This window comes from Poecilia mexicana, unplaced genomic scaffold, assembly GCF_051168715.1.
Source record: "Poecilia mexicana isolate PSO_F unplaced genomic scaffold, ASM5116871v1 scaffold_16, whole genome shotgun sequence".
NCBI lineage: Eukaryota > Metazoa > Chordata > Actinopteri > Cyprinodontiformes > Poeciliidae > Poecilia > Poecilia mexicana.
Genome location: NW_028263385.1, coordinates 13370237 through 13394288, shown reverse-complemented (window position 1 = coordinate 13394288; position 24052 = coordinate 13370237). Strand labels below are relative to the sequence as shown.

General features: G+C 38.2%; 2 protein-coding genes across 4 annotated transcripts; one reads left to right on the top strand and one right to left on the bottom strand.

Moving 5' to 3' along the window:
• Positions 1–734: 734 nt before the first annotated feature.
• Positions 735–9624, bottom strand: rap1gapl (RAP1 GTPase activating protein-like). Of its 2 annotated transcripts, XM_014984949.2 has the most exons (19): positions 9469–9617; positions 9315–9347; positions 9102–9195; positions 8898–8933; positions 8755–8802; positions 8387–8584; positions 8195–8292; positions 7751–7829; positions 7411–7464; positions 7141–7224; positions 6943–7043; positions 5779–5908; positions 5506–5667; positions 4503–4574; positions 3367–3453; positions 3093–3248; positions 1538–1621; positions 1433–1452; positions 735–1355 (listed from the first exon to the last, which is right to left on the bottom strand). In XM_014984949.2, the coding sequence occupies exons 1-19, from the start codon at positions 9537–9539 to the stop codon at positions 1298–1300; spliced, it is 1665 nt and encodes a 554-aa protein (XP_014840435.1). In that variant the 5' UTR covers positions 9540–9617; the 3' UTR covers positions 735–1297. The 2 variants fall into 2 exon arrangements, 1 of the variants encoding a protein (XP_014840435.1); XR_015765672.1 differs by lacking the exons at positions 735–1355; positions 1433–1452 and having other exon boundaries at positions 3093–3280; positions 9469–9624.
• A 1525-nt stretch (positions 9625–11149) lies between these two features.
• On the top strand, positions 11150–22795 carry casp2 (caspase 2, apoptosis-related cysteine peptidase). Of its 2 annotated transcripts, none has more exons than XM_014984955.2 (12): positions 11150–11393; positions 13374–13527; positions 14046–14216; positions 14292–14360; positions 14848–14908; positions 15329–15423; positions 16191–16373; positions 16732–16860; positions 16941–17031; positions 18803–19003; positions 20530–20639; positions 20727–22795. In XM_014984955.2, exons 2-12 carry the CDS (start codon positions 13378–13380, stop codon positions 20859–20861), a joined length of 1395 nt encoding a protein of 464 aa, XP_014840441.1. In that variant the 5' UTR covers positions 11150–11393; positions 13374–13377; the 3' UTR covers positions 20862–22795. The 2 variants fall into 2 exon arrangements, with proteins under 2 accessions (XP_014840441.1, XP_087870250.1); XM_088014124.1 differs by having other exon boundaries at positions 11151–11393; positions 18803–18991.
• The last annotated feature ends 1257 nt before the right edge of the window (positions 22796–24052 follow it).

Sequence of the window (24052 nt, the reverse complement as noted above, 5' to 3'; positions counted from 1 at the left end):
TGAGCTTATGCTACAGTGAGAAATTTAAGTCATTGCAGGCTATTTTAAGCATATTTAGCAGGGATGTCATTGTGTCATCTTAAAGCCTCAACACGTGTACTGATTTAGATGCATAATTTTTTTTTCTGTGTTTTCATAGTTTACTTTTTCCTGACTTTTCTTTGGTACACAGCATTCCAAATGGTAAAGACTTACTTCGTTGTTACTGTGTTAATGCTTTAACTTTAAAGAGGCACTAGGGTACATTCATCTGATATATGTCCATTCTTCTCTTAATATACACTGCTCAAAAAAATAAAGGGAACACTCAAATAACACATCCTAGATCTGAATGAATGAAATATTCTCATTGAATACTTTGTTCTGTACAAAGTTGAATATGCTGACAACAAAATCACACAAAAATCATCAATGGAAATCAAATTTATTAACCAATGGAGGCCTGGATTTGGAGCCACACACAAAATTAAAGTGAAATGTTCCCTTTATTTTTTTGAGCAGTATATTTAGTCAATCAAACTTGATTATTTCTATCCCTCTCACTTTCTTTATTATAAACTAGGACTGCCACCTACTGGCAAAAATCCTATTTTGCAAACTAGGATTTTCTTTTGTGATATTTGTAGATGCGTATTTGCTGAAATGCTACATAACGTTACACACAAAAAGACAACATTACAAGCAAAACTATCAGTTAGTTTGGAGCAAATTGAAATATCCAAAAATCTTCAGCATTTCTAACCATTACCACTTTATTTAATGTAAAACTCAAAGAGCTCTAAAACTTTATTCTGCTCTACATGCCAAACAAAAACACCCAAACTCACAAGTTTTTGCTTCATTCAAATCATGCTTTATGAGTCATTTCTGATTTACATTTGTTCATGTGTCGATACTAAATGTAATCTTTAAAGTAGTGTAATAGGGGCATCATAAATAACTAAAGTGACAACGTCTCCAAATTAATAGACAGTTTGATTTGTACTATCAGATCAATCTCTAAAGCTCTATGTTTTTAATTAACTACTGTATCAGTATAAATGAATCACCGAAGCCAAACTAAATGTAAGCTGTTAAAATAATCGTAATCTTTTTTTGTGCCGTTCTCAAAAATTTACATTTTAAATGTTCTCATTAATCTAAAATGTCTCTATGATTGTATAATAAATATACTTTCTACAAAATCTATTTACTTTTAAATTCTCTTTACAAACAGGTAATTCACAGGTATGACAAAGGAAAAAATCTAGTCTCTAAATTGTCATATGGATCTAGAATCTCCAATTAAAGGTTTTCTTTATGTCTCCTCTTGAGGACTTGCTTGGTCTTTGAGTTCAGCCGTTCCCGAGCTGTCACTGAAAAAAAGAAGCAGTTTCATATTTTCATCTCAGGGCACAAAGTCAGGAAAACAAATTTGACTGTTTTGTCTTACCTCTCCGCATCTTTGTCCACCTGCACAGGAAGAAAACGCTTCAATATTCTTTGATTAGAAATGATAATCACTCAGTCTAATTAAGTGCTCTAAAATATGTTTTACCTTTGGCTTTTGTGATGAATTCCCAGTGCTCTTCCTGGGAACACCCAGAGTCTCAAATGAATGGCTTCGCACTCTGATGGCTCGCTAATGAAACAATGATTTTGGAGAAGAAAATGATCAAATATTTAGAAGGTAGTTCAGGGCTTTTGAGATGAGGTTCAGAAAAAAGAATATTTGCATTTGAAATTTAGGTAACGCTTTATTTGAAGGGGGTTGAATAAGACTGACATGACACTGTCATAAACATGACATAACACCTGTCATGAACATGAATAAGCCTTCATGAATATTTATGACTGTTGTCATAAAGCGTCATTTGGTAAACTATGACACTTTTAATGCAAAGTTGACATTATTCAAAATGTCTTTGTTATGACAACTTGACATTAACCAAGAAATCATTACTGATATAAATTTGTTATAAAAGTATCACTGATTGCACTTTAAAAATTAGGTAACTTTATGTTATTAAAGGTCAAGTTTAAACAGTAATGATTTCTTGGTTAATGTCAAGTTGTCATAACAAAGACATTTTGAATAATGTCAACTTTGTATTAAAAGTGTCATAGTTTACCAAATGACGCTTTATGACAACAGTCATAAATATTCATGAAGGCTTATTGATGTTCATGACAGGTTTTATGTCATGTTTATGACAGTGTCATGACAGTCTTATTCACCCCCCTTCAAATAAAGTGTTACCTATTCATCTGCAGAACATAACTTGCTTAGTATAAAACCAGATTAAGTTCTCTCAGGGGGTGAAGACCAAAGTGGACTTTTACCTTCTTAAACATATTTGGTATAAACCTTTGAACTGTTGCCACATTCATCTGTCATCTGTTATTTAAAAGAAGATGATTGTTTACATGGAAAGAGGAAGTAGGAGGCAGTGCATCATAATCCTCCTGTGCAGAAACATTTTAAGTGAGATTTACTGCTTGTAGTGAACATGGAAGTATGAGATTGAACCTTTTACCTGACAAAAATGTTTTTCCTCCAGACCCCTTCAAAATATGCTCCGGACCTTCAGATTAATCCAAAAATAACCTCCTATTTTCCATGAAATGTTTCCTGAACCGTTTTCGTTATTTTGGCTACAGTAAAAGTTTGTTAACTGTTTATTTTCTCTCTTGTCTGCAGAAAGTGTCTCAGAAAAAAATATTAAGCAATGTGAAAATCAATAAAATAGCATTAAATCACTATACTGCTTTTGCTTTTTACTGTCATTTACTTCATAAGTTTGAAAGTTACTCTTACTGGAAATGTTTTGCATGTCTGGCCCATCGTATGTTTCACATTGATGATGCCTCCGGCCTCCATTTCCTAGTTGAATATTCAGTGACTTTTGTATTATATTCTGCTTAATGCAAAATAATCTGCCATGGAGTCACTTAGGATCATGGAAGTCTTGGTTTCTGCCTGACGAGCAGTTTTTTATTTATTAAAAAAGCAACGTGTCTACTTCTGATAGGTTATTGTTAATAACCTTTAAACAGAACCTCACTTTAAAAGTAAATTATGTGATTAGTTTCTTTGCTGTGCCAGCATTCACCTTAAAATTTTCAATAAAACCTCCACTTCCTTCAGATGGGCCTCTTGTGCTCTCAGAAGGTGGGGCGGCAGCGACTGACGGATCTCCCATCATGCAGCGGGAGCGGCTGAACAGTTCATTGTGCAAGCTCTCCAGGAGTGACGAGCGTGTACGCAGCTTAACATGAGAGGAGCAGGCGCCAGAAAATACTTTTATAAGAGGAAAACAAATTACAGAACAGGTCTGGGTGTTATTAAAGAGTGCTAATGAAAACACGTTTTTTTCCTCATGCTACCTCCAGTCTGCTGAACTGTTCCGCCTTATAGCAGGCGATCTCTGCGTTGATGAGCTTGGTGAGAAGAAATTCCCTCAGTTGTGAACGCTTAGAAACAAGAAAGGGAGAACAATTCATCATTGTGACACAGTTCAGGTTTATTGGAAGACTTTCATGCATAAATCATATGCAGAAAAGATCCAATAAAGTTAAACCTTAACAGGCTTGTCAGTGAAATTGACTTTAATCCACCTCTTGTATCTTTATTTTCTTTTCTAACTTACTTCATGTACTGTGTGGTTTTGATAAATAGTTTTCTACATATTTATTTCATATTTGGCTGATTTTTCTTTTCTTTTTGTCCAGTTCTCGTAGCAGTCCATTACAGCTTGTAGTGCAGTGCTTATAAAATGAGAATAGTGAACAAGAGGAAGGAAAATGAACAGATGTGAGGCTTAAAACAGTCATTAACAGTGTCTGAATGTAATAACTTTAAGATAAAGAAAGATCTTTAGGAAAAACTTAACACAGGACTTAGAAATCGACTGAGAAATGGCAACAAATCAGATCCTTGTGACAAACTGTCAGTATAGTAATGCCTAAATATTCAATTTACAAATGTTTCTCTGCTAGATTATAATATTCGTGTTGATGTTACGGTCTTAAGAACATTTTAATATCTGAATGAGTAGAGGTAGTTGATACAAATATTGATTCAACATTTTTACGATATAAATAATCTGCTTTTTACTGAATCCTGAAATTACTGCAGTCTAATCCAAAGTGTGCAAAGATTTCATAATGTCTCTACATATTTAAAAAAAAAAAAAGATGATGACAAAATAGAAAAGTTTTAGAACAAAAAGTTTGCCTTTATACAAACTTCTCTTTGGTTCAAAGGAAAGTTTGAATAAAACAAGACTTTTTGTTTCTTTTTCTCCAGATGAGGTGAAAAGCAGCCAACACCCAAAGAAAAACGTTAACAAGCTGTTGAGGACTACTGACCAAGACCACTTCAAAAATAAGAGGACAGTCTAATCCAGCAGGAGATTAGCCAGCCGGTAAGTACATATCTGCCTGAAACTCAGAACTTCAAGAAACAAAAACCCTAAATAATAAAATAAAATAGTAAAAAAAAAAAAAAAGAAGTGTCTTACATCTGTAAAAAGAGGAGGATCTGGGATGACGGGACCAAAAGGAGGAACGTCTTCTCTGGCTGTAACAGACACCTGGGAAGTACACCGCAGGACAGCATTTATGCATTTATATCTTCAAGATCCTTCATTTAAATCATCATTAGGTCATTGAAATACTCTGAACAGCAGAAAAATATTCATTTTCATCTACAGTAACTAGAAAAAATATCGCTTTCTCTAACGATACCATCAACCAAGGCTAAACTTCCCTTCTGTCTTCAAACACTGTCTACTTCCCTTTTTCATTGGGTACAAACATTGAACCCTATGCATTATTGGGAAGAAGAAACATAAAAACAAAATACGAGAGAAAACAGAAACTGCGGAAAGTTAAGGCCACAATTCTCACACAAGTTGAGCCTCTTCCTGGAAACCTTTTGAAAGAATTAATGTTTACCCCTTAAAAATGTTTCCACATTTTGTTACATTAAAACCACAAAATGTACTATACTTTACAGGGATTTTATTTGATATTCCACAGGTTTTCTTACTTGAACTCCAAACACTCCCATCCCTTAATGATGTTCCCATTAGTATGTTTAATGTTTTGCTCAGACTGTGTTGGTTTCCCTCTGTGTTTGGTGTTTGACTGTAAAATTACACAGATAAACTCTGTTTACTGATTAGGAGCCATATTTTTTGCACTGGATTTTTCTTTTCTTTTTTTTTACAGCTGTCAGAGTAACAACCTTATACATGTCCACATGTCCCAGGCATATGCTTCGTTTTCCATTCGCCTCAGAATTGCGCACTACTTTGTGTTGATCCATCAAGTTAAATCTCAACAAAAACTCTGAAGTTGGTTTTAAAGTGGCAAAATGTGACAAACTTAACAGCATTTTTTTAACTATCGATAAAACTGTAGTGAATAAGGATAAAAAACAGACCACATCAGACCTCACTGTCCAACATGTTGATCACTTTATGTGGATAAATAATTAATCTGAAACTGGTTCACACTCACCTGGTAGGCAGCTCCGCCCTCCTCCTCCTCCCTCTCAACCCTCCGCACCACCACAAAGCAATGCAGGAAGTGAGACTTGATGACATCACACAAAAATGGGGTCTGTCCCTCCTGGTACACCAATGCTACAATGTCATTACCAATGTGTCTTTTTCTCTGTAACTAAGAAAGAGAGAAAAAGAGGAAATATCTTCAGTCTCAGCTCTGGAAACTTTCCGTCTTCCAGTTAAATTGTCCGGAGATCATTTGGACCAAAACGACACGAGCTGTGACCTGCTGAGGGTCAGCCTCTGTGTAAGGCAGCTTGGTTGCAACATGGAACATGATTTCTCTGCCATTAAAGGAAGTGAAGACGGCTTCGTTTCCTGTTTGGCCGTGACACACATCCAGTCCACCTCTGAAGCTAAAAAAGACATATAAATCACATTGTAAGACCAAAATTATCTTTGCAAAACTACAGTTTTGTGACTAATTGTTTTTGTGATTCATCCATAATTAATAACAAAATCTAAATGCTAAACGTCGTGTGCCAACTCCAACTACTTTGTAGTTGCGTCCAAAGAATTAGAACAACCATTTATTTCAATGGTTCAATTTAAAAAGGGAAACTCATGTAAATTCAAGGTATGTTTAAAAATAAGTGGTTGGTGCCAAATTATATTCTTAAATTCAGCTTTTTAGAAAATAGGAAAATTGATTTTAAGACAGAAATTGTTTTTTATGATCTGTAAAATCATCCGGAGGACATGCAGCCTTGAAAGATGACAAAAGCTAAAAGCGTTCCTAAGGAACATTGTTGTTCAGAGAGTGATGTATCCAAGTGTACCAATTAAAAGTTGAGTGGAAGGAAAAACTATGGTAAGAGAAGGCATACAAGTGAAATAGATATCCACAAGCTTGAGATGATAGTGAAGGTGTATCCATGCTTCAGACTCTACAGCATGGAAAACATAATTGTCCGAGAAGAAATTCAATAATGTATGAGTTTTACTGTTGAAATCAAATTATCCCCTAAATTATTTTTGTTTTGCCCCCAACCACAATTCAAGGATGTTTCTAATTTAAAAGGCTAACACAGGTGATTTATCCAGATGAGCTTTGAACTTGATGGCTTTTCCTTTCATGGCTAAGGCTTAGACACCCATATTTTCTTTGATGAATTTAGTGAATCAGACCTTAATAATAAGACTAACATTTAAAAATGTCCTCTGTTTAGCAAGAAATGCAGCAATGACTCACACCTAATAGGAATCTGATAGGAAACTTGATTGCGCAACGTGTGTATATACATTACAAATCTACAGTCTCGGGAACAGTTCTCCTTTTAGAGCGTTGACGGCATTTCCTCTACAGTTTTTCATGGACTACAGGCAAACAATGCTTACCTAATGGAAATGCATAAAAACGTGTTTTAAATTGTTTTCAAATGAACTTTACCCCGTGAATCCCTGCAGCTGAACTGTGTCTCCCAGAATTGACAGGAACTCCCTGAACTTCTCACTCTCCTTGTTGTTACTCAGTATGTCCTCTTCTGTGAACTACAGAGACAGAAAGCAGGTATGTGAGAGGAAGGAGATGTGATATTGTGACATATTTTAGCTGTTTCTGCTTTCTCTTGTTTTAAGGTAACATTACCTGCCCTTCCCTTTGATACAAAACACCAAACTTGAAATTAGAAGACACTCTGTGCTCATCAAATGCTGTTATTAGGTCTGGAGCCTGAAGGACGAAGGAGGTCAAAGTCAAGCTGCCTTTCTTTTTAGACAGAAACGATTTCTAAGTTTCACTCGGAAAAGTACACTTATAAAATGAGGTATCTCTGAAGTCAGCCTTTGTTATTATTACCAACAGGTCATATTAATATCATCTGTCATATTACTACGTGTGATCAAAGCGGAGGATTACCTTGAGGTAGCTGACCACGTCAAACTTGGAAACCGTCACTTTATCAGACAGCCTCTGTAAAGAATAGAAATGTAAATAGTTTCTGCTATTCTAAGCCTTATTTGACTTCTTTAGTGAGTTATCATTTGGCATATTGATATTCAACCTTCAGTGTGAATCAAAAATGAACCTTGACACAGAGCTTAATTCATTCCTATGAATAAGGGAAGCTAATGGCACTAATATAATGTACAAGATGAGAACTTTTATTCGCAATGCATGCTGCTACTTTAATAAGCTTTTAGTACTGTAAATAATAAAAATATCTTATTCTTAACTGCTTATTTGTAATTCACTGTACCTTTGCTAACTCTACAGCAGACGGCATGTTGGTAAAAAGGGACAAAGAGAAAGTGCCATGCAGGGAGCACTCTTTCATCCTGGGTAAGAAAAAAAAACAACATTGTTTTTTTTATACAGTCATTTTTTTGTGTAGAGTTGCTCATATTTAACACCACAAATAGACATTTTTAAAATTACTTAACATCTTCACACTAAACAAGATCAGGGAAAATCCTGTATTACCAAAAGTACTGGGTCATGCTTTCAAAATTATTGAAAGTGTACAACTTTTTAATTTTGTTGTACATGATACAATGACAATAAATAAGCCTCAAATGTGAAACCATCTGTCAGAAAGCTAAAACCTGCCTAAAATGTGTCAACAAGACAATAATGCACAGCGCAATACATGCATAACAGATAAAATAGCCTTCATAGACACATACAGTAGATTAAATTTGACCTTAGAATAACCCGTAGTTTGTTCTCCTCCTCCTCCAAGCATACAGAGAGAACCAGAGGCCCCAGTGATGGATCCACGGCGATGAATGAATGGTGATACTGTTGGAGGGAGGGGAAAAGGTTGTTAAACATGAAAATCATTCTTTCAGCCGTACCGTATTAAAGTTTGGCTTTAAAACTAGGCCTTACTCACTCGAGAGCGGAAAAACTCATGGTAGATTTTGGCCTCTCCGTCCCTCTCCATGATGTCGTAGCTCTCCGGATCAAGGCCATGTTGGGAGGAGGTGGGACTCACATTTCTGAGCTTTTCCAGCGGCGGGTCGATCCAGTAGCCTCCCAGTTTGGAGGGGAGAACCAGAGGCAGATCTGCACCTATTTCCAAAAGCTGAGACTAAAACGCACACAAAAGAAGCTCTGGATAAGTTGGAAAATGAGTGTTATGGGGTAAACATATTATAGTGATTATGAAACACTCGTATCAACACACCCGTATCAACACACCCGTACCGCCCTGCAGAGTGAGTCAGCTGAGTCATTCTCTATACTGTCGTGATGACTTACCTTCAGAGGAAGTGGGAATTCACATCGCTGCTCATCGATCCTGCTGCCCTGATGGACAAGAGCACCGATGATAACAAAGCTCCTCTGTTCAGACATCCGCCGATACACACTCGCTGTACAAGATCAATCAGACTGAAACTCACCTGCAGCTTTGCAATGATTTCAAACAGTTCTGCGTCCTGCACACACAGGCATTCAAAGAGAAAGGGAAGGAGGAACATGGAGGGGGAACAGGAACATGATTAATGCATTAAAACACATAACTATGACTTCTCCTGCATGCACAAATGAAATTCTTACACATGTTTTTTACCAGAAGTAAAGGGAGAACATTAGAGGGAAATCACCCTTTGGTTGTTGCTGGTAGAAAGAAAAGGCTTGTTGCCAGCAGTGGTTGGAGAGTCCAGAGCCTCCAGAATGTTGTCCTCCACAGACTCGGGTCTGAAGCAACAGGTTGATTTACTCAAAAAGTGTGCACAATTTGTCAACCACTACTGCAGCTCATACAGGACACAATGAAGTTAAAATGCTGCTGGTAAAGAAAAAAAAAAAAGCCTCACCTTGTCTCATCCCCACAGGTGAATCTGTCCACACTTTAACAAGAAACTCAGATGGTTAACTTACTTTTTTTTTTTTAACTTTTAAATCATTTTAAATTAAAAGCAATTTGACTGACTTTTTGAGAAAAAAGTCCAAACATGAGCCCATACTCACCCGCCATATGCCCCAAAAGTGAAACTTCTCTTTCTAGAGAAGGACATGTCATTCCTCTTTTCTCTCTCCATGGCTTTGGTGTCACCATGAATGCTTCTACATGCCAGTTTGGAACCGAGTCAATCAGGGCTGCCTAAGGTTGAATTAATTCACTCTATCATTCTGTCTCTCCTCCTCCTGTTTCTGCCCCCCCCCACCCCCGCCAACGCCACTCACTCATTTAAGCTTCCCTTTCCTCCCTCCGTCCTGTTGTCAGACAAACAGGCAGCGTTAACCCGCTCATGGTCACACTTGCAGCCTCGCTCCAGCCACCTCGGTCATGCTGCCTCTTTACGCCACTGATCCCACACAAACACAAATGTGGTGGTGGTGGTTTATCGCAGGTGGACTCTGCTTAAAGATAGACCTGGAAATAAATAAAGAAATGAGTGACACTTTTGTTTTTCTTTCCCTCCCGGACCTGTTACCCTTTGAGTCAGTGAGAATCATCAATTATTGACAGCGCACACAGCGAGGGCGAGGAGGTAGACAGCAGGGGAGGGAGAGGTGGAGAGCGCAGGGGAACATCAGAAAGGAAAGGGAGGGAAAGAAACTGAAAGAAAGGAAGAAAAGGGAGGTGGGCCTATTCTAATAGCCTTAAAGGAGGGACATGACTGTAAATCATTGTTTTCTTTGTGCAAGTTAAAAACATTTTCTAGCATAGGAAGGCTGATCAAGTAAAACTTCAGCAGTAATAAAATGGATAAAGTTTATGTTTGACAGCTTTGGCTCCAATAATGCGATATTCAGTCTCTTGCACATTAGTCAAATTCCTTAAATCTTTTCACATTTTGTAATGCTGCAACCACAAACGTCATTGTGTTTAAGTAGGATTTTATGTGGCAGATTAACGTCACATAAAATCCTGTGCTCCCTATCAAATTAGGGAGCACAGGGGAAAAACAGATTACAGATTTTGTTTTCTGACTTTGCCTTTTTTGTCACTCTTAATTTTTCTCTGGATGAATTTTGGCCCATTCTTCATTTGCTTGTTTTAAACCATAAACAGCTTTATGTCTAATGCTTAAAGTTTAAGTCGAGTCTGTAGGCCGGTCAGAACGCCGGTCCAAATTCTGTTTTGTTTTCTGTTGCACATGATGCTTTTCCTGGTTATTTTGTGACCTCCTATATGACTCTTTGATGCACTCTTTGAGTAATTGGCCTTTTGTAAGCTTTTCTAGACTGATAGATGTCAGTGGTTTTGTTTCTCAACTGTTCTTTAATCTCTTTAGAAATTAAATGTGCCACTTGCAGATCTTTGAACCTATTTCATGTTGTGAGACAGATTCTACTTAAGCAATTTATCCAAAAGGTTGGTGTGACTGCCACTTTGGCCATTGTTCCCATGCGACAGAAATGATCTCAGCGGGATTTTCTGTTCAATAAATCTAAATAAAATGAAACCCCCCGAATTCCCGTTACACTTATATATAAAAAAAAAAAAAAAAAAAAAAGCGAAAGCAACTCATGCAGAGCTTTTCACTCTTGTAAATAATCATTTTTACATATTTCAATAACCATCCTTTTTTCCGAAACGCCTCTTTGACGTTGTATCACGAAGTAGTCCCTGTCAATTGGCTATTTATTTACGATTCAAATTCAAAGTTGCCCTTTTTACTTTAGTTTTACAGCATGGGGGGGAACGGCTTATCATTGGCTACTGAAAACGTCACTCAGAATTTCTTGTTCTGTAATTGGTCAGAATCGCTGAATATTTCCCGCCTTCTCTGTTTTGCAGCCTTTCACCCCGCGGAAGTTAGTCGGTGGAGGGAGAAGGAGGATGTCAATGTGTGTGGTTAATTTGCATGAGGCTCTGTGAGAGGTGTGAAAGGTTTTTGGTGTTTCTGTCGGACTGTTTGACGTTTTGTTGCATACACAAAGGAACGGTAAGTCCTTGGTTCGATTGAAAGGTTTTAAAGAGAATTAAACGCAGCAAAAAGTCGAAGTTAGCTAGTTAGCCAGCTAGCATCGGTAACAGCCTCTATCGCTCAGGTTAGCATCAATGTCAACACTTGTTGAAATGTAATTTTTGATGACCATATTTACATGCGTTCTGATTGCCCCGTATTGTATTGGAAGCGTTTAAAATAAACCAACTATTTATATGGTATTAAGTTTTACGAGACTGAAGTGCTTTTTTTTTTTTACATTACTAGTATAATTTATGTGTCATTACGTGAGAAAAAAAATGGTTTCATACATATGACAACCTGCGTGATACAGCCAGATAACCAGCACCACGAGAGGGAAAATATAGTTTATGTCCAAGTAGAAACAAGCAGATTGTCAGCGGAAGTGGATGGATTCTCATGGATGTCCTGTTGGGTTAGTGAAAGGATCTGCAACCTGAGGCTCCCGACCGCTTTGACCCTTCAACTGTGGCTCCTACAAAGCCAAATAACATGCTTTTAATTGTAAAGGCAATAAGGAAACATGGTTTTGGCAATCCCTCTGTATATTGTCATGCAGTATCTGCATAGAATAACACAACAGAAAGGTATAAGGCTTTTAAAAGTAAGCTTTTTAGCTTCAAGGTATGTGCTTAATGTTAGTTGGGCATTACAAAATGGTGTTTTTTCTCTCCTGATGAATCAATAACAAAAAATAAAATCAAAATAACTATTCACTGTATATGTAAAGATCACCAACGAATTGTCTGACAAAATCATAAACGAAAATAAACTATGATAATCAAACGTTACCTTATTTTTTTCTGTTGTTTTAGATGTATATTTTAATGTAAATAGTAAAAAGAAACAGTTTTAACTCCTCACAACAATTACTCAACAGATGAATCCCTTTAAGCAAAGTACAATTATTTAAAATTTTGTCCTTACTTTTTTAGTTATTTAAATAAACCTTTCTAAATTCATACTCATTCTTTAATTTCAAATAGGGCTGTGTAATAGTATCGATTTTGCGATATCGATATTTTTTTCCTAGAAAAAAATCGATTTTCATCCGCAAATATCGTAACATCCAACTGTCACCTTGCTCACTCACTGCTTGCTTCGCTAGGAGAGTGATTAGGTCATCAGGCTAAGAGTGATTCCTTCAGATGTTAAGTGTTAAAGTTAAAAGGTATCAAACTATTCAGAGCAGGGTACTTGGTGCACTTTATTTACTTTACAAATGCATGTAAGCTACAGTTTGTACTGTTTCAATTAAAAGAAATATGTTTTCTCACCACTTCTTTGATTCATTTTGTCCAGCTGTCGACTTTAAGTCTGTGTCCATGTCCAACCAGAGCCAGGTATTGTGTAGTTGGTGCTTTTAATCAGTTTTCAGTTAAATTAATTCAGTCCAACTCTATAACAGTCACAAAATGTCACCAAAATCACTCTGTCCCTCTAAAATCTTTCAGAAAATCGCAAAAGTGTATTGAATTGTATCGTTTGCTGAGTATCGCAATATATATCGTATCGTGAGCAGAATATCGTGTATCATATCGTATCGTGAGATTATTGTATCACTACAGCCCTAATTTCAAACCACTTCTATCCAGCCTAGAGGTTTATTATGAACTAGGTACTTTGTCAGTGCAGTTCTGATCTTTACTAAGTCATGAAATTTTAATTTTGTTGGTTGGATGCCAATAATCTGATGCATTTATAACCTGCATAGCTTTCTTCTGAAGAATGTTGATAGGTTTTTAGTTGGTTTTGTAAGTTTCCCCATTTCTTTACATAATAATTGATGTATGGAAGTATTAAACAAGATTAAAACATGTTAGAACATTTTTTAAAACTTTTTTTAAATCTTTTTTGAACCTCTAGACAATTTGCGTTATGTGGCAGCAGTCGCAAAAGTGACTCTTTGAACTGAAAAAGTCAAAGGTTGCTCCCCCTTCGTGTGGTGTGTTGCAGGAAAATGTTGGAGTGCGGCATGCTGGAGCGGGACAAAAAGGCTCTCCGGAGAAACTCTGCTGTTCTGTGCAAACAGCTGGTCGTGGATGAGCTGCTCATCCAGTCACTGCAAGCTGATGGCATACTTACCGAGAACATGGCAGAAACCATCATGGTGTGTGAGCACAGATATTATGCAACACATTAAACAGTCAATAATCAGCCTGCTGGCACGTTGGAAAAACAGCAGCCGGCGTTACAGTTTGAAGGGTTTTTTTTTTTTATGAGCCTTTGTGTTGGTCTGTTAGAACTGCTGCCTCATTTGGGGTCCAGATTGATGCGTGGTTAGTACCAAGTATCCTGCAAAACACAGCTTTTTATCTTTCCATTCTACAACTACACAACTATTATGTTTATCTGATTCGATTCTCAGGTTCTAATAATTGTATCTAAGCAAGTAATAAGTACTTTACATCATTTCTGATTCACATGATAAAAGCCAGAACCACAGCTTTAAAGTAATTACATTTTGACGGCCAAACTATGAGGGATAAAGTTTGGATTGCAATTATTGTTGGTTGTGATGCTACGACGCACGCTTGCATGTCAAAAATATAATCAGATCAAATAATAATAGAGAGCTAAAGAAGAGAATTTGTGAACACTAATCTCTCCTCACCTCTTTAATCCAAGGCAGAGCAAACATCTCAGAAACGTAGCTGGCGTTTGTTACTTCTCCTACCAAAACGGGGACCTGAGGCCTTCCAGAGCTTCTGCTCGGCTCTGAAGGAGACTGAGCAGCAGCACCTCTATGACTTGATAGCACAATCCCCCGAGAGGAACAGCAGAGAGACACACGTGGATGTGAGCTGGAACCTTAATGTACATCAGCTGGAGCATTCATCTCTGCACAGTATTTATGTTGTTTTATGCTTGCAGTGTATTCAGGCTGAGAAAGTGCCAGAAGAAAAGTCACAACGACCGGAGAAGACGCGAAGTAACGGAGAGGTGAGCAGGGGGCATGAAATCCATAAATATGATGACTGCAGACTTTTGGTGTTTCCTATCAAGTCAAGCCTTTGTAAGTTTTTTTCCCCATAGCAGCTTAAAATTGATAGAAATCCCAAAGAATGCTAAGCTTTAGTAAAGTGGTGTTTTTCAGTCATCTTTATTAGACAAAGAGGAAAGCAGTGAGGTGAGCAGCACCTCGTCACTCTCAGCCAGGCCCTCTGATAGATGCGGAGCATCCTCAGAGTCGTCCGGAGAGATCAGCCCAGTCAGAGAGGAAAACAGGGACAAAGGAAGGAAAAAGGCAAGAAGAAATTATAATCAGGAAAATCTGGGAATTGTAAATCCCACCTATTAGTTCTCATGTACATAGTCCAGCAGAGTTCGTCAAACACCTTCCAGTAGAGACTCTGAGAGCTTGAGTAGGATTATATATTCACCATTTAAGATGCTGACATTTAACTTTAATTTAACTTTTTCATTCCAGAGGACTTCTCTCCCATTTCCAACTCAGGAGGAATACGCTGCAAAGAGAGCAAGGACACACAGTGAGTACTTATCGCAGCGTGTCCCGTCTGCATTCAAAGTAAATTAGGTTATTCTGAAGCCAGTGTTGTTGTCAGTGTTTGTTTCCAGGGAGACAAGAAGGTGGTGTCCTAACAAAAGGCCTTATCTGTTGTTTCAGTTAAAAGAAAATGTTAAATATTTAAACAGGAATGCATTTAGAAACTACTTGCTGAAATAAGTCTCGTTTCAACTTCCTAAAGTTTAAGTCTTGTAGTATTTTTCTGTATGTGTGAGGTGTGAAAGTCTGGCTCCTCTACCTAAAGGCACCCCACCCTAACAGTGACTCATTCACAACAATGCTGCATAATTTTAGTTGTAAAAACACTTGCAGCTGCTTGAGAGATTTGAACGAGCAGAAAAACCAGTGACGAGCAGAGCTTTTTGTTTTTGATTGTCTGCAGCAGAGTCCATGGAGTTCAGCCTCGACGCCGACAGTCCCATCAGCACTCCTGTTCTCCCGTGCGCTCCTGACTTTTATCTGTCTCACTGCAAGCAGGTACATTACCAACAGTCCAGCTCAGCAGATCAACAGTAGTAACACTATTTTATGGTTTTGTTTATGACCTCCAAGTAAGGGAAAGTCATTTCTGGTTTGTGCTGCAACATGTTTTGTTTGTGCAGCCAATACGTTTCCAGAGGTCATTAAAGGTCAACCAGCTCCTTACAAAAATCAAACGAAACTGATTCCAGTCAACTTTACTGGATTTGTGTTTTTTTTTTTTTTTAGCAGCACAAACCATCACAAATGTAGCACCAGTTTGGTTCGACTTGGGTTTTGTGAAGCAGGGAGGGTTCACCAGTGTAAATCCTTAATATCTTGCCAGCAAAAGCAGCACAAACAATAAATGTAGCAGCTTGTACATATATCAAAATTAATTGGTATCCATTTTGTTTGATTCTAATGTTTGGGATCTGGTTAACCGCTGATAACCTCTGGAAACATTTTTATTAAAATGTCTAGAATAATAAGACACAAACAAAAAACAGTGCTACACAGAATTGATTGACACCACTTTCGTTTCATGTTGTAAATGAGTTTATGGTTAAAGGATGGATTGACCTTTGATGACCTCTGGAAACATTCATTAATACCTTTTAAAATGATAGTAACACAAATAAAAAAAATGCTGCATAAACATTTGACACAAATTTTGTTTGATTTGAAGAAGGTGGGGCAACACTAATATATTGGAAATGAATGTTAAATTGTCATATATGTTGTATTATTCTGTCACATTAAAAGATTTTCATTCCCTGCTTCAGTCCTACAGAATGAACTCCTCGCCACGAGGCTTTGCCCTGGTCATCAGTAACGTGACCTTTGACTCCTGCTCTGCTCCTGGTCTTGACCCAAGAAAAGGAGGTGAAGTGGACGACGAAGTCCTCAGGAAGGTTTTCACGGAGCTGGACTACCACGTCAGTGTCCACAGAGACCTCACTGCTCAGGTGCAACTCCGAATCACTCCTGATTTAGCAGATGAGAAGTCGTCTTTTCACATGATGAACTTGAACAGGAAAAGTAAATCTGAGGAGCTTTGACATCAAATAGGTTTCCTGAATCTGCTTATTGAGCTTGTTAAGGACCTTTTTAAGCAACTGGTGCAGGGAAGATCATTTAGAGCAACATTTGTTTGCTTACCCTAGTTTAGCTGTTTTCCATCTGGTGGAAAGAACACGCTTGACAAAGCAAACATACGGTTTAGTATTTTAATGCGTTCTGAGAAGCCGTTTCTAAAAGCACTAGAAAGGACTTACTTTTTATTTACATGAGTGTTTCAACTAGTTGTCTCTTAAATTTGAGCAGGGCATGAGGACGTGCATTGAGAACTTCTGCAGGCGGCCCGAACACCGGACAGTGGACAGCTGTGTGGTGTCTCTGCTCTCCCACGGCGTGGAAGGAGCAATTTATGGCACAGATGGACAACTTATCCAGGTAAATCTGTTTAAAAAAATGAATTTAAGATGATACAATTGTGTGTTTTAATTTAATCTTTTTAACTTGCTTGTGTTCAGCTGGACTGGGTGTTTGAGGCCTTTGACAACGCACACTGTCCTCTGCTTCAAAACAAGCCAAAGATGTTTTTCATTCAAGCCTGCAGAGGAGGTAAATAACAATAGTGCATGTAGTACGTTGAGATTTAGTTTGTCATTTCTTGGACATTTTGACATAATTTAGAGCAGCTTATGGTTAGAAAGACATTAGTCAAATAACAGTCTCTTCCTCCACATGTCCAGATATGATCTACTTTCTCCTTTCTGGCTGATGAAATAATCAGTGCATTTGGTGTTTTATCAGCCATCTTTCTGCTGCAAAGCTCCAGATGCAGATTGTGTCAAATGTGCCACAAAACCCTGTTTGGTTTAATTGTGAACTAAATAAGTGCAACATTTATTTTGCGGGTTTCTACTGCATTATAGAGTGGAACTAAAATACAAGCATCACAGATTTGTTGCAGTTTCTGATCTCCAGTTTTCTGTAAAGCTTAGATATGTCATTAGGATTTTTGTCTGTAATAATAGAAGATATCAGAATAGGGGTTAAAACATTTTTATTTACTATCTTTGCTACTACAAACGTTTATTATTCATTTATAGTAGGAGATGATGCCACACTGATAACGGCTGCTGTAAAAAAACTGCATTTTGCTGCTTAAGAAACAAAGAAAATTTTACATTTTAATTATTACACCAGTTGCAGACTTCTTACCGAAAGAGAAGCAAGTTGCTCAGATTGATCTTATCCAATATTTCCTGGATAAGATAGATTCTTACTTTATTACTGATTGGAAATTGATCAGATCTCTTATATTAAGGGCCATTCAGGCTTAAAATAATCAAATTACAACAGCAGCTGATTTTATTTATTTAATTTTTTCAAAAATGTATTGTACTGAAAATGGATTTTTAAATATTGTAATACATATAATGTGACACATTAAATTACATCACTAATTTGGACCGATGAATTGACTGGATGCCTCAATCTCTTTCAACCCCAAAAAGGACAATGGATGCGATGAAAGTGGAAACAATTTAGCTCCAGTCTAATCTTAAATCCAATGTTTCTCTGGGCCCACGTGGATTTAGAGTGAATGATAGTTCTTCAGTAAACTTATTGAGGAAGTTTCCCTGTAACTGCTGTCGTATCTTGGATTAGAGGACGTCTTATTTCTTCTAGAGAAGTTAACATTTCTGCTCCTTTGCAGCAGTGGAACTCTACCGGGCCCATTTCAGCTGCTGTTTTGAAATCTGGAAACCATTTCTCCTAGAAAAGCGATTACCAATTGACATGACTCTGCAACATGAGATTAGCAGTAGGCTTGCTTGATGGAAAATCAATAGAAAATACTCCCTTTTCATCAAGGGCCCAGTGGTGATCACAGAGCCCTTCAAAGCGCTGCAAACACCAGGGAAGCAGGTTGTTTTAGTAAGGTGTTTAGATCAGAAGTGATACGTTGTTTGAAGGAAGTCGTGTTTTGACAGATTTCTTCATCCCTGAAGTGCAGGTAAAATGGAAAAGACCTCCCTGTCTGCCGGGGTGAACTTGAAAAGGCTCGATATGATCATGGAGGACGTGAAACATGAATAATGGAGATTTTACACCTCACTAGACAGGTGGTTTCTAGTGTCAGCCATGGACATGACGTCATGTTACATCCCTGTTCCAGCCGAGGGCTGCTGCCTTAATTTTATCTTAACAATGGAGAACCTGTTCAGTCAGCCTTACGCAACATGTAGCTGGAGTTCTGTCTGTGCAGACGTAGCAGACAGATCGAGACAAGTCTGATGACGGAAACATCGTCTCCTCTAAAGTGCCTCAGTTTTATAGCCCGCACAATGCTAAAAGCAACTAACTGGAGCCTGTTCTGTTTTAGACGAGATGGACTGTGGAGTCGAGCAGCTGGACGGGCCGGGGAGGACGTCTTCACCGAGCTGCGAGCAGCGGGACGCAGGGAGGGAGGCAGAGGGGGACGCAGACCCCAGACAGAGGCGGGACGTGGGGAGGCCCAGGATTAAACTGCCTCAGCGCTCAGACATGATCTGTGGCTTTGCGTCTCTCAAAGGTCAGAGAATTTGTAAGTTTATCTTGTTTGTCTTACATTTATATTTATTTATTCATGGAAAATAAAAAGTGACGTCCTAATTTGTGAAAGTAGGGCAGCAGAGTTCTGTTTCTGTCGTTTTATACGTTAGGTATTGAACGTTTGTGTCAATATTAAAACCTCAAAATCTAAAAGCCTTAAAACCATTGGACCTTAACTGGACAGAACTATATGATACTACATATATTAACTCAATTGTTTTTACTGCATCACATTACTACAACATTCACAGTACCTTGAAAAATAACTGTTATCCCTTAATTCTCTCCACATTTTGTCACATTACAACCACAAACTTCACTGTTATTTATTGGAATTTTATGTGACTGAATTTCGTCTTTGGTTTGCCTTTTCAGTCTTTGAGTGTTTTTTTTTTTTTTTTTCCAGAATGAAATCCTAAACGGGTGTAAAGTTACCTTTTTAATAACAGATTAAGGTACATCAAATTCTAAATGCCAGAATTATGAGGGAGAGAATATGTCAGAAATATCTTAACAATAAGACGTTACATGCATTTCTTCTGTGTTTGGTAGCGTCGCCTTTGAACTGAATGACTTGGGTCAAACGTTTTGGGTTTCTTCCCACAAGCTCCTAACAGTAGTTTACTGGCGTTTTGTTCTCCTGGCAGAACTGGTGGACCTGGGAACAGATTTGTAGCCTCACACATTTTCAGATCTGACCACAACTTCCCCATCAGACTGAGGTCAGGGCTTTGTGATGGCCAAAACATTGATGTTATTATCCTTAAGCCACTTTGGTCATTTTCAAGAAGGTCATTTTGTTATTGTCCGTCCTGAAGACAAATCTTCACCTGTGCTTTGTCTTCCTGGCTGATGTTTTCAGATGTTGCTTCAATATGTCCACATAATGTTGTTTCCTCTTGATTCCATGTACTTTTGGAAGTGGATCAGTTCCTCCTGCAGCAAAATAACCCCACAATATGAAACTGCTACCTGCATGCTTCACAGTTAGGATGGTACAACTGTCCCTGTTTTCCAGTCTGTGGTCATTATGGTCAAACAAATCCTCTCTAGTTTCATCAGACCTCGTGTCATGTCTCCACATTGAAGATCATTGTCCCTGTGTGGATTTGAAAACTGCAATTTGACTTTTCTATGTTTCTTTTGGAGTAATGGCTTCCTTTTCAGCCCATGTCACTGCAGAACACATTTCACTCCGGATAATAACAGAGTGAAATGTTATTATCTAATGAAGAGGTTTCCCAGCTTCAGGAAACCTCTTCATTAGGTCTATGGCTTTTATTCTGGGTTCAGTTTGCACATTTCAAAATTAAACACGTTCATCTCTCGGACTCAGAACTCGTCTCTTTCTGCCTGATTTAAGTCCACACAGTGAGAAAAAAGGTGTATATATCTTTTGATTTGGTTTTAACTTCTGCTGCTGCTGATTTTAGTTAAAAGCACATTTTCCACAATATTCATTCTCGTGACTTTTATTTGTGTATCAAGTCTCTGTTGTTCGATGTCTTTCTACTGAAGGCACAGCAGCAATGCGAAACACCAAGCGAGGGTCCTGGTTTATCCAGGAACTGAACACAGCACTCCGCCTTCATGCCAGAGACACACACCTTTCAGACATGCTGGTGCAGGTGAAAGATGCTCTTTTTTAAAGAATAAACTCATACTGTTGCTTCCTCATAAAAAGCTCATGAAGCCGGTTTTATTCCTCTGTCCAGGTAAATGCACGTATCAAGGAGAGGGAAGGTTTCGCCCCAGGCACCGCCCACCATCGCTGCAAAGAGATGTCCGAGTTCACCAGCTCACTCTGCAAAGACCTCTACCTTTTCCCCAAGTACCAGCCCCAGTATTGATATGCAGAAACGCACTTTAAACAAACCACACACAGATCATTCCTTGTGTTGAAGCCTTTCTGTAAAAGCTCAACAGAACTGCCGGTTATTACCTCGCATTCCCCGTTACAACTTCACATCCACGCCTCACTTATGTTGTTCCACTTCGACTCTGAAATAAGAAGCAAAATATTTGTGTTTATGCCAGTTTAATTGTAAATCCTTTTCAGTCGAGCTGCACAGCAGCTCCGAAGTTCCTCAAGGCTCTTTTTAAAACCTGTATTTTGTACACAGATATATTTTTGTGGCTTCGTTTTGTATGGAATTGCTTTTATATGGATTTTTAAACCCACGCTTTTTATTTGTACGCGTTTGTTATGAGTTGTGAAGACAACTTGCTTTTAGTGTGGCGACAGGCAGAGGGCAGCACCACGGAGACGAATCATTTCATCGCCTCTTTTAGATCAATAATATTCTCACCCTGTGGTTTTACAGACGGATGTAAATCAAAAGAGGTTTAAAAAGAAACAGGTTAGAGAGGTTATGTTTTTATCCACTCAGGGCATCTTCAGAAGGATGTCTTTCAGTCATTTATTCTTTTCATTTAGCTTTAAATGCTGAGTTGGAAGAATGCAGCTTTATAAATGTTTATTTTATGTCTTTATTCAGTTATAATCTTTAAACTTCTCCTGCCTACTACATGGCGATGGGCTGGATTTTGGTGCTACTCTTATTTATTCATCTACAGTATGATTCCTGACCTTTTTTTAATAGTACCTTGCAAAATTATTCATACCCTTAAATGTTTTTCACATTTTCTTGCATTGTAACCATGGATATCAGTGTATTTTATTGGGATTTGGAATGAAGAAACAACACAAAGTAGAACAATATTGGGAAGTGGAAAGAAAATGTTTTACAAATAAACGCCTGAGAGCGTTCGTAAACCTTCACGTCCTGTCGCAAACACTTAATCAGATTCAGGTATGAACTTTGTCACCTAAATATGCTCTAGTTTAAATTGTTTTAATGTAGCTCTGGAGTTGTGTTCAGGGCTTAAGGTGAACTTCCACGACTGTCTCGTTTTGTTTTTCTGCTCTGTTTAGCTTCAGCTTCTCTGTCCCTGCAGAGGAGCAACATTCCCACAGCATGATACTCCCACCACCACCATATTTCACCATAACGATGATGTCTACACTTAGCCAAACCTATTTTTATTTTCCTTACTGTTTTATAAGCTAACCCTGCTTCAAACTTCTCCACAAATTAATCAGTGACCTGCCTGATGTGTTTCTTTTGTAATTTTGGAAATTATATCTCCCACTTTGCAAACAAGCACATCTTTGCACAAAACTCAGGTGAAATGAACTGATGTTTGTAGTGACAATGTGACAAAATGCAAAAAGATTTAAGGGTTTAAGAGGTATTGATACTTTTGCAAAGCACTGTAGTGTTTATTTTGTGAAATTACTACAACTGATGCAGTCAGGATAAACGATGTCTTCCATAAACACGAAGCAGCTTCCTTCCAGCAGCCTGTGCCATGTGAGGATTTTCTGTTTGGTGAACTCATGACCACAGTGGAGATTTTCTAGTAGTCGCCCTCCACACAGAGGAATATCTCCAAAGCCTGTTCGACAATTAAAAGCCCCCCAGAGAGGCCTCGATGAGGTGAAGTATGTTCAGTTGCGTCAGTGTTGTTTTGTGGGAAAACTATGTAACTATCTGGACACGACCTTGTTCCTAAAGATTACTCTGCTGTGGAGCAGAGATATTCCTTTTTATACTGATATAGTGGAGATATAACATAAAGAGAGAAGCTGGTGTGAAAAGGTTTGAAGGTCAGACTTTATTGTACCACACTGTGTTAAAGGGGGGAGGGGGCTGAGGAGATGTCTTCACGACCAATGACTGCCAAATGTTCATTACAATAAAAAAAAGCTTTCATTTTAAAAGTTTGTTTTGTTTTTTTCTTTGTAAAAATGCGGCAGTTTGACTGGAGAATGTAGTTTCCACCATGCAGCCCGGCTGCTCCTGTGCGTGCTCCGCCGTATCCGATCCCCCTTGTTGCCGTGTTTGTGTGTGTTGTTGCCTGTGTACAGCCTGTCCTCTCCGTTCTCCGGTATAGTATAACTGGCTGCGCACTATTTCGCTGCGCTCAGGTCTCTCCATGCTGCAAACTGGGATGTAGGAACCTCTCGCTTTGCCCGCCGACACCCGCTGATAATGTTCTTGGTGTATCAGATACAGGCCCAGCCAGCTGTCCACAGTCATTCTCCCCCTGACACACACACACACATAGTCAGAGTAACACATTTCCTGCTGGCCTCTGATGTAGCTGTGAGATTAAGATGTTATGTGCCTGCGTGTGGACCACAAAGCGGGCCAGAGTTAGGAGGGATCTGTGTGCGTCTTTGTGGCTTTTATAATGGCCGCCTGTCTCATTAGCCCGAGAGGAGCAACCCTCCAACGAAAGAGAGACGCCTACATAAATACTTCCACCAGCATTTGTGGGAATTTTTTTTTTTTTATAGTTGTCTCAATATGTTTTCAAAGTGTTTCTCTAAACATTGCCCTTTTTTATTTACAAACCCATTTTCAGTCAAGTATCTGACCTCATTTTTTAGAGGAATTTTGTAATTTATAAGCCCATTCACCTCTGACGGATGAATCATTTTGATATATTTAAAAGGCTGAATTCAAAGGATGAACCAGTGTTGTGTTGGATAACTTCACAATGAGTGTGTGTGGGTTTTTTTTTTAGTTAAATCTATGACAAATGCCAAAGAACAGAGTTTAGTGGATATAAAATAGTGTTTTGGCAGCAACAAAGTGATTCCTTGAGCTGGTAGCTGGAAACTTGCCATGCAGCAAATGAACAACTCAAGAATGATGAATCTACCAGGTCTTATCTCAGGTCTTTGTTGGTCTACTTTGTACGGTAGTTGCTTCCAGATATCGTTCAAGTTGCACTTGAAACTCAGAGTTTTCTACTGAAATCAAATCAAATAGATGGCTTACTAAATTTGAAATTCCAACTTGAAAAGTTAGAGTCCCCCAGCTGCCTTTAGTTGAATTGCAGTGCGAATCCCATGTGCATAAAATGACAGTGAAAGTTGCAGGAACAAACTGTTTCTTTTCACTTTAGATGCAGAGATGGAGATTAAAATGTTACAAAAGAAAAATATTTAATAATGAATTATTAATGTATA